The sequence below is a fragment of the Gracilinanus agilis genome, chromosome 1, assembly GCF_016433145.1.
Source record: "Gracilinanus agilis isolate LMUSP501 chromosome 1, AgileGrace, whole genome shotgun sequence".
In the NCBI taxonomy this organism is placed as follows: domain Eukaryota; kingdom Metazoa; phylum Chordata; class Mammalia; order Didelphimorphia; family Didelphidae; genus Gracilinanus; species Gracilinanus agilis.
In genome coordinates, this window is record NC_058130.1 from 695398985 (window position 1) to 695420007 (window position 21023).

The following is a 21023-nucleotide window of genomic DNA, read 5'->3' on the forward strand; positions in this document are numbered from 1 at the left end:
GTTAAAAGGGATAGATATGAGATGTGAAGCCAAAACTTGGTACCAGATCAGAAGTGTGAGGTATGTGAGTAAGGTGTTAAGGATGACACTGTATGTACAAAGCATTATGCATGTCTTCTCCCTTATTAGACTATAAGCTCCTTGAGGGCCATAATTGTTTTTCCCTTCTTTGTATTCAGAGCTTTGTACAATGCCTAGGCTGTGTTGTCTAATTTTATTTTTTAGAATCTCTCATATTTCATGGACTGACTTTGGTAAAATCTTAGGCCAAAGAATTCTAGTTATATTTTTAAGGAATACTTCAAAATCCCTCCTCTCAAAATGTTAATATTTTAGGATGTTTATCCTCCCTATGACAATTTTCACATCATTATTTATCACAATCTCTTAGAAAATTCTAACTACTTCCCTTCTTCCTAGACATTCTTTTCTATACATTTATGGGCCTCTCCACTTTCTTTTCAAGGCACACTTGCTACCTACCACAAACCTATGGTATGTGGTTTGCTGGACATTTCCTCCCAGAACCTCAATTATATTTTTTAAAATCTAAAATTTCATTTATTTATTTTGGGATATTTTCCCATGGTTACATGATTCATGTTCTTTCCCTCCCCTCCCATAGCCAACAAGCAATTCCACTGAGTTTTACATGTGCCATTGATCAAGACCTATTTCCATATTATTAATATTTGCATTAGGGTGCTCGTTTAGAGTCTACATCCCCAATCATAACCCCATCGAACCATGTGATCAAGCAGTTGTTTTTCTTCTGCGTTTCTGCTCCCATAGTTCTTTCTCTGGATGTGGGTAGTGTTCTTTCTTACAAGTCCCCCAGAATTGTCCTAGATCAATGTATTGCTGCTGGTAGAAGTCTATTACATTTGATTTTGCCATAATATGAATAAGTCTCTGTGTACAATGTTCTCCTACCAGAACCTCAATTTTAAAGAAGGGCCCAGACCAGTCACAATTCATTCTCAGGACCTCATCAGTATGCTAGTGGGCAGGTTACCCCACATGTTCCTCCCTGCTTTTTAGCTTCCAATTATATGTGGTCTTCTCCCATTTGAACATAATCTCCTTGAGGGCAGAAACTTTTTGTTTGTATTTGTATCTTCAGCATTTAGTACAGCACCTGACATAGTAAGGGATTAATAAATGCTTGCTGACTTGACATTTGTGAGTAATTTTCTTATCCCTTTAATTTTACTTTAAGCCTTCTTAATCTGATCAGTTTGCAGGAAAAAGAATTCTTCCTAGACTTTGTTAAGAGTATATATTTCCCCATCTGCTTACTTCTCTGTGGGTCCTAAAGGTGAAAGTCTCAAAAGTATTACACAGCACTAGTTCCACAGTGGTTCTCTTTAATTTCTCATGTCACATTTTTCTACTCTCCAATCTACTTATACAAATTTAGATTGGATAGTGAGGTCCTTGATAGTAGGGACCATGGCATTTCCTTTCTTTTTATCTCCAGTGCCTAGTACGAGCTTGATGTTAAGTGTTTGATATATGCTTGCTTATTAAATGTCATAGCAAAATGCTTGTCAAGGAGCTCTTATGTGGTGTTTTTTTAAGTCTTTCCTACTGCTATTATCTGGCACATGAATCTGATCTACAGTTTAACAGATTTCTATTAGGTTCTTAATGAAACGTTTGAAGCTCCACCTTCTAAGGAAAAAGCCTTTAATCTACTATATAGTTCAAATATGTTCTTTAATCCTTCCTTCTAACTGCCAGTTTTTCCATTTCCTTTTAGCTATTGTCTGTGAGAAAGTCCTTTAGAGAAATAGTAGCTAACATTTATTTGATTTTTGAATGTTAGCAAAACACTTTATATGACCTAAGCATCCAGCTATTTCTTACCTCTCATTCGTCTTTTATCCTAGTTGCCCGATTTATGCTGTCTAAACTATACAGATGTTTTGCTTCTCAATTTGACTATCTTTTGACTTTATTCTCCAATGAAGATACATAAGATGAATAATTCCATTTTTTTCCCTAGCCACTTCAAACACTGAACACTGTGTCAACTGAGATGTGATAAAATTATTTTGGAAGAAATCTCTCCAATTTAAATTTGGGCCAGTAAAATGATATATTTTGAGGAAATCTTGTTTTTTTAAGAAACTTCTTTCCATCAAGTTCTGATTTAATCTCTTCTAGATTACTTTTTTAGTGAAGATTTCTCCTATATCTTAGTTAAAACTCAATTTATGTAAACAATCTGTAATCTATAAGACTAGGGTTTATTGGATTATTCAGATTCATGTCTATTTTTGTTGTAGGCTTGAAGCAGTATAACATCTGTGTAGATTGATCCATCTATTAAACAAACTATTAAAAAGATAGTAAAAATTGGGGAAAAGCAGTTTCATTCATCTTCAAGCAAAGGAATAGAAGAAGCAGCATATGATGTAGAAGAGTCTGGACAGCTTAGGAAAGGGTCCAGCAAGTCAGTCAATTAATCAATTTAAACCTTAGTTTCTGCAACTGTAAAATAGGGATGATAATGCTCATAGGGTAGTTGTGAAGCTCAAATGAGATAATATATAGAGTTAAACTTTATAAAGCACCTGCTGTGTGCTAAGTGTTTTGTAAATCTGATTTCATTTGATCCTCACATCAACTCTGGGAGGAAGGTGTTATTATTATCCCCATTTTAAAGTTGAGGAAATTGAGGAACTCAGAGGTTAAATGACTTGTTGAGGTACCACAAAGAAGCAGCTAGAATCTATGCTAGAATAGTACATTGCATTGGGTTTACAGAGAGGAAAATCTGAATTCAAATTCAGCCTCAGATACTAGCCATGTGTCATTGGGCAAGTCACTTAACTTCGATCTTCTTGTTTTCTCAGGTATAAAATGGGAATAATAATAGTACCTCCCTCTCAGGCCTGTTATGAGGATCAAATGAGATCATATTTGTAAAGCATTTGGAATAGTTCCTGGCACACAGTAGGAGTAAGTAAGTAAGATTTGCATTTCACGTAGGATAGGACCTGTGTGTGTGTGTGTTTATACACACACACATATATATTAAAGACATTTTCATTGTTAAATAGGATATAATAAAGAATAATTATAAAGTAGGTAAAATAATTCCATGAACCAAATCTAGAAATGAAGGCCATTATTTTATTGCTATGATGATGATGATGATGATGATGATGATAATAATAATAATAATAACAACACTCTAACATTTATATATCACTTATTGGGTGTCAAATATTGTACTAATTACTTTATAATGATTATTATATCATTTGTCATTTTCAATACCTACCTCAAAATAACCCTGGGAGGGAGGTGCTAACATTATTCCTATGTCAGACTGAATATAAACCACACCTATTTAATGAAACTTTACTAATGGAAAAATTACCAATAATTATACAAAATTATATTTAAAACACCAATTTAGTTGAGAGAAACATTTTTTTCTGATTTATCTTTGTTTCATTTTTCTTATTAGCAATTACTCTAAAACTTATATTTCTGGTCATGTCTATTACATCCTCTCATTTCTCCATCCTAGGAATATCTTATCCAAATTAAACATTAAATTGCTTTAAATGGTCTAGGTTAACATGCGCTAGGAAAAAATATATTTTACCAGCACTTCTCTATTTTCCTATGTATATAAGAGTGGTGATACCTCCCTTCTCTCTCTTATTTCAGATATGATTTTTTTTAGTTTCAAATGCACTTTCCTACCCAACTTTGTCCATTTTTTTTTTTAAAACCCTTGTACTTCGGTGTATTGTCTCATAGGTGGAAGAGTGGTAAGGGTGGGCAATGGGGGTCAAGTGACTTGCCCAGGGTCACACAGCTGGGAAGTGGCTGAGGCCGGGTTTGAACCTAGGACCTCCTGTCTCTAGGCCTGACTTCCATTTTTTTTTTTTAACTTGGCCTGTGATTTCACTGATACTGGGAACACTTGATAAGCAGAAAACTCCTGTCATCTCTATTTCAGGGTTGGCAGCCACCTTAGTCAGTGTGAGAAATAAATACAAAGTTTTCCATTCTTCCCCCCTGCTTAAGCTATTTCTAACTCATGCCACCCAAAATTCTGAAATTCATTACCTCTGTCTTCCCCTCCCTGGCCTTTCTTTGTGCTCTGGAGATTCCATGGTGCCCTCTCTGGAACTGGGAATAGCATCATTAAGAATGATCTATTTGGGGGCAGCTGGGTAGCTCAGTGGAGTGAGAGTCAGGCCTAGAGACAGGAGGTCCTAGGTTCAAACCCGGCCTCAGCCACTTCCCAGCTGTGTGACCCTGGGCAGGTCACTTGACCCCCATTGCCCACCCTTACCAATCTTCCACCTATGAGACAATACACCGAATACAAGGGTTTAAAAAAAAAAAAAAAAAAAAAAGAATGATCTATTTGTCCAAATGGCAAGTGGTGCCTACATCATGGGGAAAAGTGCCAACTTTGTATGATGAGACAGATATGGAATGGGGGTTGAGGGAGTACTCTAAGGCCATAATCTGAACAACACATTTGTACGAGGCAGATTTGGGAACTACATATTTTGTTCAGACCAAGTCATTGTCAGTGCACAATGAGCACTACCACTTTTGTACAAATTGCTAGTCATAAAGGGATACTATTTGTCCTATGGTTTAACTAGACATATGGTGAAATGTATAAGGAGAAAGATTTTGGCTCAGTATTAGCAATGACTTTCTAACAATTAAACTGGATGCAAAATGGAGCTGCCACTGATGTGGCAGACAGTTCTCTGGCACTGGAAGTGTGGAAGTAGAAACTGGGTAATGATCACTTGACAGCTGGGATGTTGTAAAGAAGATGCATATTTCAGGGAAAGAACAAACTCAGTGACCTCTGAGTTCAATTCCAAGATCCCAAGTGAATTCAGCTGGCTTTTATACAGAACTGAGAATTAAGGGAACTTTTCTCATGTACAGGCTGGAAATTTTAAATACATAACCTCAAAGTTCAAATAACATTTCAAAATAACTTGAAAATATAAAACATGTTCAATAATGAGGAAATTTTATGTGCTAATACTTAAAAAATTGCAAGTGGGCCAAGTTTGGGGTAAGAAAGGATTAATCAAAAGCTTTAATGTAGTTCATTTCTAATTCACAAACTTAATTCTACTGGTAATTACAGTGGTTGTGAGAAAGATTTGAGAAAGACTCAGGACATAATTTTAATTCTTCTGACTTTAAATATTCTATGGTGATTTTAAAGCTTTTATTAATTTAAAATAACTTGTAAAGCTATTTTTAAACTTGTCATCACATTTAGGTGTGTCAAAATATGTATTTTTAAAAGATAAAGATTATAATTCAAATCAAATGTATAAAATTATAAAAATTTCTAGAGTTTCTATATGCTCAATCTCATTTCTTACCTTTGTAATAAGTACTATCTTCCATATATCGAGACAAACCAAAGTCTCCTAATTTTACACAGTCAGCTGACGACACCAGCACATTTCTAGCAGCAATGTCCCTGAGAAAGATTTGAAATAAGTTATGCTATAAGAAAAATTGAGATTCAGTCTATAATTACATATAGATACAAGAATGAATTATGGATTATTCGAGTTGGTGGTGATGAAAAATCTTATAGGTAATTTAGTTCAACACTTTCATTTTACAGATGAGGAAACTGAAGCCCAGAGAGATTAGGTGAATTGACCAATGTCACAAGGGTATAAATAACAATACTAAGATTTGAAGTCAGGCCATCTCTGGCTCCAAGACTTAATCTTTTTCTATTTTGTCCCTTTTTATATATATGATTTTTATGTCTCACTATATATAAGATAAGATAGATTTGACAGCATAGGCATTGTTAAAAAAAATATGTGTAACACAGCACAAAACATTTTAGCACCTGGCTTCTAAAATTCCCCTTTCAAAATGAAAAAAAAAAATCTCTTCATATAGTCAACATGTAATAGAACATGCTTCTTCTTTCTCAAAAGCAGGACGCCTGGTATAGTGGGAAAAGCACCATGAAAGTTAGGATTACATCCTGGATCTGCCATTCATTAGTTATATATAAGACTTGGTAAGTCACTTACTTTCCCTTTATGTAAACCACAGTTACTTCATCTGTAAAATGGGAATAAGAATCCTTTTATTACTGTCATAGGGTCCTTATGAAAATAAAATGAGATATTAAAACATAATATAAATATCTGAGTTATTAAGATCATATTCTCCACATTGCTGATGATGGTAGTTTGGAAAAGAATATATAATTAGGACCTGATTTTTTAAAAAACCTAAACACTTTCCTTTAAATTAAGAGTTTCTTTCACTAGTTAGCTTCTGAATAGACTTCAAATGGCTGAACTGATAGTGTTTGAGGCTTAGACTCAACCTCTCCTCCCCATTACATTCCCCATTCTTAGCAAATCCTCAACTCCACAAAGAAATGAACAGCTATAAGTTTGTTAACTAAAGGCTAAAGGCTAAAATAATGAGGTCCAGAATATAAATTCAGCATGAACCCAGCAGATGTCACCCTTAACACAGTGGATTTAATTTAACAGTTTTTTATACTTAATAAACACTTAAATCTCTACTGAGTTTACCTTTTTACAGAAAGAAAATATGCATAGGATTCTTTTTACTTCATTTGAAAAAATAAATGAATGTCTAATCTAGTATAGCTGCATTTCACAGCCACAGGAAGCATATTAAAATGGAATGCAAGTCATGAGAAAAAAGTGAACCTCATTTCCAGTACTTTTTTTTTTCTGTAAATACCCGTACGATTTAAAGTGAATATGTCATTCAGCATTACTTAAAAGTGGGAAGCAAGCATTAAAAGTTGCACAAATTTAAGAGTTTTTTGTGTTTCTCTTACCTATGCACAAATCTTTTACTTTCTAGGTAGGCAAGGGCTGTACTAAGCTGGTAAGCATATAGAATCAAAGATGCCAGATCCAAACTGTATTTTCTCACTTGTAGAAATGACCTCAGCTTTCAGAGCAATGATTAAAAAAAAAAACACACACACACACACAAGACAAAATTATCAGAAACAATCAAGAAGAGAAGACTCTAATAAATGGCTATATTCATCAGTGTATTGCACATTTCAATGGCATTTTGTACAATTTCAGAATGTGATTTTCTTTTAAAAAAGATACTACTACTACTACTACTACTACTACTATATTCAAGTGAAATTATATTGATTTACTAAAAATACAGAGACAACAAATGGAAGAATATATATGAGAAAAGCGATAAAGTTTAAGCTATAAGCAATATCAGACTAAAAGAGAAAGCAAAATGAGAACATACAGTTCATACAAATTTGACATCTCATCTAAGATTTTTGGGTATAGAAATTAAAATTTGGCACTTTTTTTTGTCTCCCTAGAGTCATTATTGTAACTTTAATACTCAAAGAATTCATGTTTTCATTGGTAGGGTTTTCTCTTTCCTAACACATAGCAGTGTCATTTATTATTCTGTAGGCTATCTTAATGAACTGATATGGCTGAAAAACATTCATTCTCTAGTGGCCAAGTTTCTGCTGATGAACCTCTCTGAGATGAGCAAGGGTGGTCCTTGCATTAAAGACATATGCCAGCAGTTCCTGAGTATATCCTTAAAGTCCTTTCAAGCTGGCAGAATCTGCCAGAACTGGTACTCAGGGAACAAAAATCCATGGTCAATTCTATATCATAATGATATATGATAGTAAGACAGGTGAAATAGTGCCACTGAAATTGTTAAATTTATCTGTTTTCCTATCATATACAATGTGAATTAAACCCACAATACAATTCTATAGAATTCTAAGCAAACTAACACCAGATGGCATGTGTTTACAAGTCAAAAAAATGATTTCTTTGTAAAACAATGATGCACAAATAAAAACATTTTCTTTCCTGCTATGTACTAGGAACCTACTTATGAGGAAAGATGACTTCGAATAAGTTTGCATCCAAGTACAACTTGAGGGAAAAGGAAAAAAAACGTTCATTGATATAAAAATAACTGTCAGGGAACCAAATTAATCTCACTATCCCTTGGCTCACAATTTGTAGATTACTGAATCTTAATTTAAACAAAATTCCAATGATTTATAGTACTGTCTCAGAGGACACAATATTAAGAGCAAATTAGAATGACAAAAGAGCTTCAATGGCCAGGTACTCTGATGACAGCAATGCCAACTGATGGCCAGAGAGCAAAAGGGGAAAAACTCAATATTATGGTAAATGATGGTCATATTGATGATTTTGTTATCAAACATTCTTCATTAGCATCTTGTTCATACAAAAGATCACATAATATATTTTTCAAAGATTTCCATTGAAAATGGATAAAATTAGAGAAATGTTGATATTTCAATAGATAAGTTGGTTAGCTGGAAATTATCATGAAAAATAGAATCTTATTATCAATGATGCAGGATAAAATATTTTACTCTATTTAAAAAGGTTAATAGAATAAGTGGCATTTATATAGGCTTTACTTAAAAAAAATTTTTTTTAAACCTTTACCTTCCATCAAAAATACTATGTATTGGTTCTAAGGCAGAAGAGTGGTAAGGGTTAAGCAATTGATAAAGTGACTTGCCCAGGGTCACACAGCTAGGAAGTGTCTGAGGCCAGATTTTAAACTAGGACCTTTGGTATCTAGGCCTGGTTCTCAATCCACTGAGCCACCTAGCTGTTCCCTACAAAGACTTTAAAATGTTTTCAAAACACTTTAGTCCTATTTGTTTGGTAAATTTGTCAAATGGAAGAATAGTCTAACAATTGACACCTTGTCCTTATACAGTGAAAGCTTCCCACAAAGTGATGAGAATCTATTTGATTTACACATAAATTTATCCCAGTTTCCCATTCCAATTATGTTAATTTAAGTTAATTAATTCTCCTTGCAGACTCTAGGTCATGATCTACTCAGCATCAATATAGTGTGGGTCAATAGGCAAAAAGGTATCTAAATCTCAAATTTTCTATTTAGTTTTATGCAAGTAAAAATTTTACGGAAGACTTAACTGTTAGCTAAAGAGAATTTTATTTATTGTCTTTCATTATAATAAACTATAGAAGCCAGGCTAAGTATCCAGTGAGAATAATATGAGTAAAAAAAAATAATATGTTTCATTCAAATAAAGTTCACTTACTGAAATAAGCAACTACTGAGATCATTTATGGAAGACTAGAAATAAATGAAAGGTAACATTAGAAAATTCATAGTACCTCTCCAAGTGTGCAGAGCTCCATGATTATCCAGACAGGGTTTTCAGTTATAACTCCAATCAACTTCACAATATGTGGATGGTCAAACTGGCGCATTGTTACTAGGGGAAAAAAATCCAACAATACGCAGTTTTTCATAATTGCTCCTTTTAAAACCAAATAGTACTTGCAAAATAGTACTTTTATGTACTATGTATAGTACAGTTATGAATTCAACTCCATGGACTTTCTTTGCTCTGTGATGTGGCGATAGCTATCTCACAAATGCATGTATATAGCTCACATATAGTGCTTATTATTAGTAGTAAAATGTCAAGTAATAACTCACTTGGCTTTGACTTCAGGAAGGGAATCATTCTACTCCTACCTAATCTTGAATTGCCCTTTTTGAAATCTTCCTATCTTTCCTTAAGCCTCTCCTGGCACCTAGTCCCCCTGTCCTTTCAGCTGAAGATTAAAGGCCCTTATTTCCTTAAAGGAAGTGAAGGCCTTTGCAGAGAACGTCTTCATTTCCCCTTCTCATCTCTCTAATCTCTGTCCCTTTCCCCTACAATCAGGAGATTCTAGTTTCTGATGAAGAAGTGATTCTTCTCTTTTCTAAAGCCAGTCCTCTACATGCAACCTTGGATCCATCATCCTGCTCAGCAGATTTCCTCCATGCAATACTCCTCTTAGCATCTTTCCCTTTTGCTTAAAAGCATCTCAGATCTTCCCAATCATTAAAAATCCTCCACTAGATCCAATTTGGTCACCAGATAATGTCCTATATTTCTCTCCATTCACCTAAATTTGCTATCGGTAAGGTTCCAATCCTCTTGTTAAATCTCATGGACCTTTCTCAATCTTCATCCTTTCTGACCTCTCCACAGGGCAGTGTTGATCACCTCCTTTGGATAGTTTCCCCTCTGGATTTTTGTGACACTGCTCTCCCTTGAATCTTTTTCCCCCTGTTTGCTTGTTCCCTACCAAACTGCAAGTACCTCCTGAAGGTTCTGTCCTGGGCCCACTTCTCTTTTCTCTCTTAATGATCAACTGGTGATCTCCTCAGCTCCCATGGGTTAAATTATTATCTCAGGCATATCTGTATGCCTAGCTTTAGTGGACTCTCTGGCACTCCAGTAACTCATCATATCTGCCTAATGGATATCGCCAACATTTCCATATATATGCCAAACTCAACATTTCGAGAAGAGAACTTCTAACCTGTTCCCTGTTCTTAATTTCCTCCTTCTTGTTGAAAGCACAACCATGCTCCCACTTTACCACTTTGGTGTCATCTCTGACTCTTCCCTCTCAAACACACAACACACCGAGTCCACTGCCAAATCTGACTGTTTTTACTGTCACATCTCTAGATAGAACCCCTTTTCTTAACACGTTATCATATCACCACCTTCGTTCAGGCACTTAAAATCTCTTGCCTGGACTATTGCAAGAACACTATAATTGCTCTCTCCACTTCAAGACTATCTCCACTACAATCCAGGGGTGCTCTGTTATCAACAGGAACTATTATAAACTCCTCACTTCTGCCATTTAAAGCCATTTTTCATCTAAAGCCAGGCTGTTTCAGGTTTTAAAAGCTGAAAATATTATTTTATACTTGATCTTGACAGTAACAGAGTGACTACAGTTTGCTGAGTCAGGGAGGTGAGCAGTCAGGCTTGTGCTATGGATCAGTTTGACAGCTGACTAGTCTGGGGAGAGACCCAAGGCTGAGATCAAGCAAAAGGCTTGTGCAGACCAGGTGTGAGATGAGAGATGGTACTGTGGATCAGAGGAGAGAAGAGGGCATCTAAGAAGAATATTATAAAGTAAGGACTGACAGTATTTGGCAGCTCATTGGATATGGAAAGTGAGAGGGAAATTCCTATCAATTATAGCTATCCAAAGATGGAATGGACAGCTTTATGAGTTGTGAATTGTCCTTCCCTGGAGGTCTTCAGGCAAGGGTTATTACAGATATTGTAGAGAAGGCTATTCGGGTATGAATTATGATTAGATTATATCGAAGATCCCTTCCAAAGCTGTTATGTAATTCAGTTTGTATTTTTAAGGCTTATAAAGATAATAATTCATGTAAATATACTACTCTCTTTGAAAAATAACTATATTGATTAAATAGCTAGCATTTATATGGTGCATATTATATGTCAGGCATTGTGTTAAGTTCTTTAAAAATAGTATCTTATTTGATCTTCACAAAAATTCTGTGAGGTAGATGCTGTTATTGTTTCATTTTACATTTAGGGAGACTACGGTAAATAGAGATTAAGTGCCTTGCCCAAGGTCATACAACTAGTGTCTGAAGTAGGACTTAAATTGAGTTCTTTCTGACTGAAGGACCAGCTCTGTTCACTGTGCCTACCATATTCCAAATGAACAAGTTTTAAAAAAATTATTGTTAGAATAAAGAGTAGGTAGGAATTAAAGTGAGGAAAACTAATAGAGCCATAGTAAAGCAGACATACTAACTAATAAGGAATCAGAAGACCTGGGTTCTTAATCTTAGCTGGACTAACATACATCACAACTGTAATCATTTCGGCTTTCTGTGTTTCAGTATTCTCCTCCATAAGATAAGGAGGTCAGATTAGAAAATCAAAAAATTCTGACCTCTGTATTTATTTACTTATTTGTTTGTTTGTTTATTTACTTATTCACTTGTTCATTTACTCACCCACTCATTTATTTATTTATTTATCCACTCACTCATTCACTCATTTATTTATTTATTTACTCATTTATTTATTCACTCACTCACTCATTCACTTATTTATTTGTTTATTTATTCATTCATTCATTCATTCATTCATTCAAACCCTTACCTTCCATCTTGGAGTCAATACTGTGTATTGGCTCCAAGGTAGAAGAGTGGTAAGGGTAGGCAATGGGGGTCAAGTGACTTGCCCAGGGTCACACAGCTGAGAAGTAGCTGAGGCCAGATTTGAACCTAGGACCTCCCGTCTCTAGGCCTGGCTCTCAATCCACTGAGCTACCCAGCTGCCCCCCCCGACCTCTGTATTTAAAAGAATTAGTATGCCCAGATTATAAAAATTCTTGTTGGGGTAGAGGCTTGGGACCAGACTCTAGTTCTTAAGTGGTGTATCTATGTATATTAACAGAATTTATAGTTAGGAGACGCTACTTGTTTCTCAGAGTTTTCAGCTTGCTGGATTCCTAAAATATCTGATTGAAGTGGCAGTTTGTGTGCAGAACAACCATTTATTCAACAACCATTTGCCGAGTGCCTACTTTGTGATACACCATGTTATAGGAGGTGAAGGATATAAAGATAGACAAAAGTTAATTTCTTGCCCAGAAAAACCCAAATTGATAACAGAGATAACTCCAAGGGAGAAAACTGTAACACTGAATGCCATTTAAGTGTGATATGAGTTTGGAGGGAGGTGACTGTTCATTTTGATGGCTAGAAGTAATGGATGATCTAAGGTAGGACTTGCTATCTACTAGTGCTAATTCCCCTGGGAGTTAATATATTTGCTATTCTCATATTTCTCATTGCCTATGCATCAACATTATTCTTCTGAAACTGTTGTTTCACTTGAGGTTGTGTTTTTTACAGAATAATTTAACAATAGGAAAAGTATTCCCATAAATGATTTTTGTGTGTCCTGAAAACTACATTAAAACAGTGTTTATAAAAAAATTATTGTTGCAAAACATTATCTTGTTTCTTTCTTTCTTTCTTTTTTTTTGCTTTTGAATATCAGGATAGGACAAAACTTTCAAATTATATGACTGGTTATGATTTTGGAATTACAGAATGAAATAAATTTGGTCTTCATTTAGTGGTCACATCAGTTCTGTTTAGGATTATAGGGTTTTGACGTATCACCTAATTCAAATCATTGTTACTTACCAAAGAAGAAGAATGAGGTCTAGATGTGAAAAAATATGCTTATGATAATATAGGTAATAGGAAGCTGGGATTTGACCCAAAAGCATTGACTCCAAAATCCATTCCTCTTTCTACTACAACACATCTACATTTCTGCATTCAGCCTTCTATTCTAGTGTCTCTATAACTTCTCTAACAGTAGCTAATAAAAAAAGTGCTAGGGGGCAGCTGGGTTGCTCAGTGATAGAGAGCCAGGCCTAGAGACAGGAGGTCCTAGGTTCAAATCTGGTCTCAGACACTTTCCAGCTGTGTGACCCTGGGCAAGTCACTTAAAACCCCCATTGCCTAGCCCTTACCACTCTTCTGCCTTGGAGCCAATACACAGTATTGATTCCAAGATGGAAGGTGAGGGTTTAAAAAACAAAAAACAAACAAACAAAAAAAAGCACTGTAACAGATGAGTATTCAATACCATTAATGACCCAAATACAAAAGGTGGAAAGAAAAAGCAATAATTTAAGAATGCTAATAAAGTAGAAGGAACTTGGAATAAAAGAAAACATGGGCCAAGGTCCCTAAAAGTTAGGACTAATATAGTCTCCAGCATTCTTTTTTTGTCTTTTCAGTCAATTAGGTAGGTATGTGACAAATATAAAATAAAAAAACATTCCTTAGCTTGACATTCAAGGTCATCTAAAATCTGGCTCTAAATCATCTCTGCAGCCACATGGCACAGTGGATAGAGGGTGGATCTAGAGGCAAGAAAGCTTGAGTTCAAATCTTACCTCAGACACTTAGAGGCTGTGAGACCCCAGGCAAGTCATTTATCTTGCTTGTCTCAGTTAATGGTTAACTCAGTTAACAACATTAACTTGTCTGCCTCAGTTTCCTTACTGATTAAAGGAGTAATAATAATGGCATCTACTGCTGAGAGTTTCTATGAAGATCAAATGAGAAAATATTTGGAAAGCACTTAGCAAACTTTAAAGTGCTACATAAATGTTAGCTACGATGATGTTGATGATGATAATGGTAGTGGTTTTTCATCTTGTAATCTATGCTTTAGCTAAACAGCATTTTCAACGTTCCTGAACATGTTATATAATTTCCTTCTTCCAGACATTTCTCTCACTATACCATATTCTTGGCATACTTGGACTAGAAGAGCCAAGTCTCTTCCAGCTCCAAATCCTACAACTTGTATCCTGAGATACCTTATATTTTGTACAAGCTCAAATATACTGTCCAACACAAGAATCACCTCTCCAAGAACTTCCATTATCTTGCAGTGAGAAATGACTGATCACTAACTTAAACAAGACTAAAATTCAAAGGGCACTTTTCAGTCTAATCGTTTTCAATGTCCTAGACATGCATCAGGGCAGACAATGTTGGGACATTTTGAAAGCTACCTATTTTTATGAACAAACAAGAAACTCCCTATCCTACAGAGTTTGAGTATATTCCTAAAGAAAGGGATTATTTAAATGTAAAACAAGTTCTCCATTATTACTTTTTATTTCACTGTTCTGAAGTATTAGTCTATTTTGGATTTTTAAAACAGCTGATATTCCTGAGTTTGGCATTCAAAATCTTCTCAAATTTGGCTCTATATCTTCTTTGTACCTGGGTAGTACAGTTGATAAGGGCTGGATCTGCAGTCAAGAGGGCCATAGTTCAAATCTTGCCTCAAGAAAATTAATAGCTATGAGATTCTAGGCAAATTTAAAGGAAATATGGAAATGGCCATCAAAAGAAAAAAGCAAACATAGTTATCCTCCTAAAGCATTATAACAAGTGTCTTAGTAAAAATTGTACAATTTTCCAATAAAATATTTTAATTAAAAGGAGCTACAAATTCACATATATCTTATGACATACCAACAAAACCATCATACAAAATAATTAAGATTATGAACTTGGACTCTCTGAAGGAGAAATTCTATTTACTTTAAATATCACATATATCTTAATTTAGCTGAAAAAAAAATCAGCAATCTTATGCTTATACCAGCACAGCAAGATAATAAACAAGAATTTTTTTTATCCAAGAGAAGTAAAAATATGCTCTTTAATCAATAAAAAGACTGCTTTAATTTTATAAAAATCAAAATGAAATTTAAAAATACTTACAGGCTTCTTGAAGAAATTTTTCTCTCACACTGTCTGAGGTACAGTTTTTACATGTCTTAATTGCAACTGCCATTGCTGGATTCTCCTGTGAATTTACATAAAAACACAGAGGTTTTCTATATTACTTATGTGTATATTTATAAACATTATATTTTGTTTTGCTATGAGAAAACTAGCAAGTTGTATTTTATTTTGTTGATTGATCAAAGAGTGGAGATGTACTTTTGTAGTTCATCTAGTACAATTTTTACCTAATGCAGAAATGTCAGCCTTGAGGATTCTTGAGATATAAACATTCACTTATGATTGTACACCTTCATCTAAAAGGTGCTTGCTACCACATAAGACAACCCAGTCCATTTTCTGAATAGCTATCAGCTTTACAAAGTTTTTCCTTGGACTAGGCTGAAACCTGCTTCCTTATGATTTCTACCCATTGATCTCTGACCTGTCTTCTGAGAGCTAGGCAGAATAATTCTAATCTCTTTTGCTCTGAAAATGATATCTTGCTTAATTTATTATAAATCTTTTTTTATTGAAAGCTTGACAATCGATAAATATACATTTTGATACACAAATAAGAGGTCTAGGAAATTCTTACATACAGTTTACAAGTTTAAAAAAATACATACATTAAAAATACACACCTAAAATTAAATTTAAGGTGTTTTGTTTTATGCCCTTTTGTACTTTCATTTCTTCTTCTTTCTTTTTAAAACCTTCACCTTCTGTCTCAGAATCAATACCATGCATTAGTTCTAAGGTAAAAGAACCCCAAGGGTGAAGGAATGGAGGGTTAAGTGACTTGCCCAGGGTCACCCAGTTAGGAAGTGCCTGAAGCCACATTTGAACTCAGGACCTCCTGTCTCTGGACCTGACTATTCGCTGAGTACTTCAGTACATTTCTTAAAAAAAGTTTTGTTGTTTTGCCTATTTGTCACTAGCTACCAACATTATACTCCCAATAGCCTCTTTACTGAGTAAGGCCTTCCTTTTTAATAATCTCCTTTACATGACAGTCCTTCAAATACATAGATAATGATCACATTTTTTCTATGTTGTCCCCTTTTCAGGCTAACCATTGGTTCTTTTAATCAACCTTTGTATGATATAGTTTTGACCATCCTCCTCTGGATATAATCCAGTTTTCTAGGTATGCCTCTTGCATTCCTACTCATCCTTATGAGGCCAATCAAATATCACCTACTCCAGGAAGCATTCCTTGATTTGTCTCCTTCCCAAGTTGGATCTACACTCTTTCTAAGCTATAATAGCACTATGTTACTCTGATGCAATCATGTAAAATTGAATGACATCAGTATTTCCAACTTATTCTCCTATTAGTCAGGCAGTTTGTTAGGGGAAAAAAATCATATCTTAGCTCTTTATTACCTAAACTTTGTATATCTCCAGCATCTAGCACAATAACCTACACACAGTACGTGCTTAATTAATATGTTTTATTTGTATTGAGGTAAGTTAGCATTGGTGCACAATATTGCTATTTCCTGTAGTAACATCTTGAGGTTAATAAAATTAAAGTCACTAAGGAATACTATCGAGCTCTAACAAATGTAAAAGATAAAAATTCCTTCTTTAACACTACTATTAAACCTAAAAAAAGACTAAATTTACATTTTACAATAGCTGAATAATCTTATAGGTCCTATGAGAATTAGATGTATTGAAGAAAAATATGGATGCTACAATTGAAAAATGAAAATTAATTGACTTCTCTGGAGCCATGATTTTAGGAAAGACTATAACCATGCTATTTGTATTCCCCCCTCATCTATTATGATGTCCTGATGGGTTTCATTGTACCTTCAAACCCCTCAACCCTTCCTTCAGGCACTTCTACTTCCTCCTCCCTTCCTCCACAGTGCTTGTAAGTTTATACAGCATTTTTCATATATCACCTTATGCAAGCTCCCCACAAAACTCAAGACCTTAGTCTGCTTCTTTGCTGCTTCATCATTCATGCCATAAAATCCTAGGAGTGAATGTACCTCTCAAGACTCATGCAATAACAAAATTAATTGTTCAATGATGATTCAAATATTCTCCCCTTCTTGTTGCTGGATTTTCTCATATAAGTATAGCTACTTAATATGCAAAGCTATTTGACTCCTCCTTTTGCCTCCTTTCTTTGCATTAAGATATACTCATATATTTATCATAGGAATCATCCCAATTTGTCTTCTCTATTTAGGTCTTTTTACTTAATATTTCTTGCTCCCTAAATTTTGGGCACTTCTCTAGTCCATTGATTTTACTATTAGGTTTTCTCTCTTAGATAGAAATTTTTTGGGGCAACTGGGTAGGTCAGTAGATTGAGAGCCAGGTCAAGAGATGGGAGGTCTTAGGTTCAAATCTGACCTTAGACACTTCCCAGATGTGTGACCCTGGGCAAGTCACTTGACCCCCATTGCCTAGCCCTTACCACTCTTCTGCCTTGGAGCCAATACACAATATTGACTCCAAGACAGAAGGTAAGGGTTTAAAAAAAAAAAAAAGAAATTCTTCCTACATTATAACATTTCTCTATGATATATAGGTTGGTAGATTACATGCATTACGTAATAGCCGTTCATCCTTTGACAGAGCCTCTATGCTGGTGCCTCACTCAAATACTCTACCCCAATATTTCTTATCTCTCTCTGTCTTTCTGTCTCTCTTCTTTGTCAGTCAGTCTGTCTGTCTATCTGTATATAATGTGTTTTGCCAATGAAGGTAAGCTCCTCAAAGGAAGGGATTTAATCTTTGTTCCCTCTGTGACTAGCATAGAACTTAGTAGAGTCTTAAAAAAAAGTTTGCTGATTGACAATACATAGCTAGGTCCTCTTTTACTATATTCTCATTAATAATGAGTTAACTCCAGAACAATCTTTTTATTTTATCCCTTGTAATTCAAACTCCATTGTCTCTGCTAAGAAAACAGAAGTATGAGTTCAGTAGTTCACCGTTCCCTCACTTATAAATAAAAAAAGACATTTTTGCTATCCTTCACATTCAATGTCAGCTAAGTTTATTTTGTGCTTTAACACTCCTAAGAGTACAAAGATGTGCTTTTTTTTGTGGGGGGCGTGTAATTCATTCTTATCCACCCACATTTACTTCTTTTTTCTATAAATGACTTTTAAACATATGAGTTGTTTGTTCACAACTGTCTATAAAAAGTCCCTCTTATCCTCTAAAGGAGTTGCTTCTGTTAGCTTCTTCAGAATTTTCATACTTGAGAGTTTCTCATCTCTCTTCAGAAAATTTCCCCTAAGAATTTTAGGCCAGGGAATTAGACCAATCTTCCTTCTGTACCCTTTAGCTTCTCAAAATTTGGCTTCTCAAAATTTCAGGTCCAGACTGGAAGACGACCAAGTTTCCTCTCCTTTATCTCAAATGCTAAGATGAAATAAATTCTTCCTCAGAAGATTACCATCATTCTATTGCAGAAGGCAGTTCCTTCTTATTTTAAGAATGAGGTTTACAATAGTAGTATTCCTCATCATTTCTTCAATCTTTTGAAGAACTGAATTTTACCATCAGGATAAGTTAAAGAATTATTAACTCTTTTCATTTTTGTAGAAAAAATGTCCTCTACTAGATATCAGGATGGCTGAGTTTCCTCATCATTGTCATAATAATGACAGTTGACATTTATAGAGTGTTTTGAGGTTTTTGCATGCCTGTTGAACCTATGAAATCCTTGTTGATTGATTTTTTAAATGAAATTTTAAATTTTTAGATACATTCTTAGCTGCCCATTAGGCTGTATGTGACCTTTCTGAGAGGAAGCACTATTTTATGTCTTTTTTTTGTTTCCTGAATGTGTAGTATAGAGTGTAGCATCTAATAGGCATTCAATAAATGCTTGTTGACTGTCTTTGTTACATGTATTACTTCACTCCAGGATAGGAGTCTATTACTTTTAAATTGAAAATCAAAGTCCAAACTCACTTTAAAAAATGTTTTATTGATGCTTTTTCTGTTTTATTGATCATTATAGCTGTCTTCAGTTGCCTTATAACTCACTCTTCTAGAGTCGCCTTATATAACAAATAGTATTTTTTAAAAAGGAAAAAATTATCATCACAGCAGATTCATTGAAAAAAGTAAAAAAAAATGTGTAACATCTGTGGACCTCACATCTCCATGAAGGTATGATTAGAAAAGTGGTGTCATCATGAAAAGAAACAGAGAAATTCAGAAAAGGGATAAATTTGGTCTGGTGACAAGTCTGGTTTAGGATATGCTGAGTTACTGGTGTGGCAGAAGTAGCTAGGTAGAGATGACTAACAGGCAAATGGGACTTTTGGGAGATGGATCATCAAGGAAACACAGAGAAAACAGATAAAAGTTTAAATAGTCATGATCATTCTTATTATTCCTGAGCAAAAAGGTGATATATATATAATACAAAGATCTATACTATTAAACAATATGTATGATGTGTGTTATAGGTAGATTATAGATTAGCAATAATGAAGTTAAGATAGAAAGTAGGCAGTGCAAAGCAAAACTCTTGACTGGACCATGGACATTCTTATATGGAATGCAGGGAGTGATCCAGCCAAGGATTCCTTCTTCTAGCACAGCCCAGTTCACTCTCTCCACACAAACCTCCCTGCATTCCAGATTAGAATGCCCATGGTCCAGTCAAGGGTTTTGCTTTGCACTGCCTGCTTTCTATCTTAACTTCATTATTGCTAATCTATAATCTACCTATAACAGGTGCCATGGAAAGATATAAACAAAAGTATAGGTGAAAGCTGATGGAGAAAAGCTAAATTGTTATAGTTCATAGATTTTGAACTGTAAGGAACTTTGCAGCTTATTTAGTCTTTACTTCTCTATTTTACAGAAGAGAAGGCTCAATCTCTTGGGCCACAAATGGTAAAACCAAAACATGTAATAAGACATAAATAATGTTAATTTGTAGTTTGTGGCACAGGGATCTATTTCCATTTGTTTGACAACACTGCCATAGAGGATAAGTGGCCTGTCCAGGGTACCATATTTAAATGTTATAGCCAGAATCTGGACTTGGGTCCAAAGCCTCTAATTCCGTAATCTTTCCACTATACTACAAAGTTTAAAGAAAGACTTCATGGATAGGTGGCACTTAGGGTTTCCTTCTTTAAAAGGATTATTTGTTACAGTACAGGTGGAGAAGAGGGAAAAGAGTGGCAGTATTTCAGACATAAGGAATGAGTGTGGGAATAGCAAGTTGACTGCTTTGCCTTTAGGGTAAATATATGTTAAAAAAGTAATATGAGATACAGATATTAAAAAGAGTGGTGCTAGGTTGTTAAGGAATCAAATATCGGGTCTTTGAACTTTTTTTTAATGGCCAAGAAGAAATAGTTGAAGAATTCTGTCACCAGTGGAATGACTAAGATCCATTTGGAAATGGTGTGGAAGATGACTGGGAAAATGGGGATGGAAAGGTGGTGGGATACTAGTTAGAATGATGGACTAGCTCAAGCAAATGGAAATGATGACTTGTACCAGGGTGTCAGGATACAAAGGTAGACTTGAGGGCTAGCAACTGATTAAATGTAGGAAGTGAGCAATAGCCAGAATCAACTATAAACATGAAAGTCTAGATAGAGTCATGGAGAGATAATGAAATCAGAGGGAGAAATAGTATCCCATTAGAAGAAAAGATAATAGATTTTGAAGCACTAATAAAATATGCTGGTATAGATATCTTGGATATCAGTATTGCAAAGTTGGAAACTGGGAAAGATATTAGAGCTGCAGATAGGTGAGTGAATGAAAAAATATTTTAAGCAATTACTACATGC

General features: G+C 34.8%; 1 protein-coding gene across 5 annotated transcripts in view; it reads right to left on the reverse strand.

Annotated features, from left to right (window-relative positions):
* Window positions 1-21023, reverse strand: part of PTK2 (protein tyrosine kinase 2) — a 410474-nt gene that overhangs the window by 89952 nt on the left and 299499 nt on the right. For all 5 annotated transcript variants that reach the window (XM_044669284.1, XM_044669268.1, XM_044669260.1 and 2 more), the window contains 4 exons: window positions 15220-15304; window positions 9225-9325; window positions 6863-6978; window positions 5394-5494 (listed from right to left, as the gene is read on the reverse strand). In XM_044669284.1, coding sequence (XP_044525219.1) covers window positions 5394-5494; window positions 6863-6978; window positions 9225-9325; window positions 15220-15304 — 403 coding nt within the window. The remainder of the gene's footprint in view (window positions 1-5393; window positions 5495-6862; window positions 6979-9224; window positions 9326-15219; window positions 15305-21023) is intronic.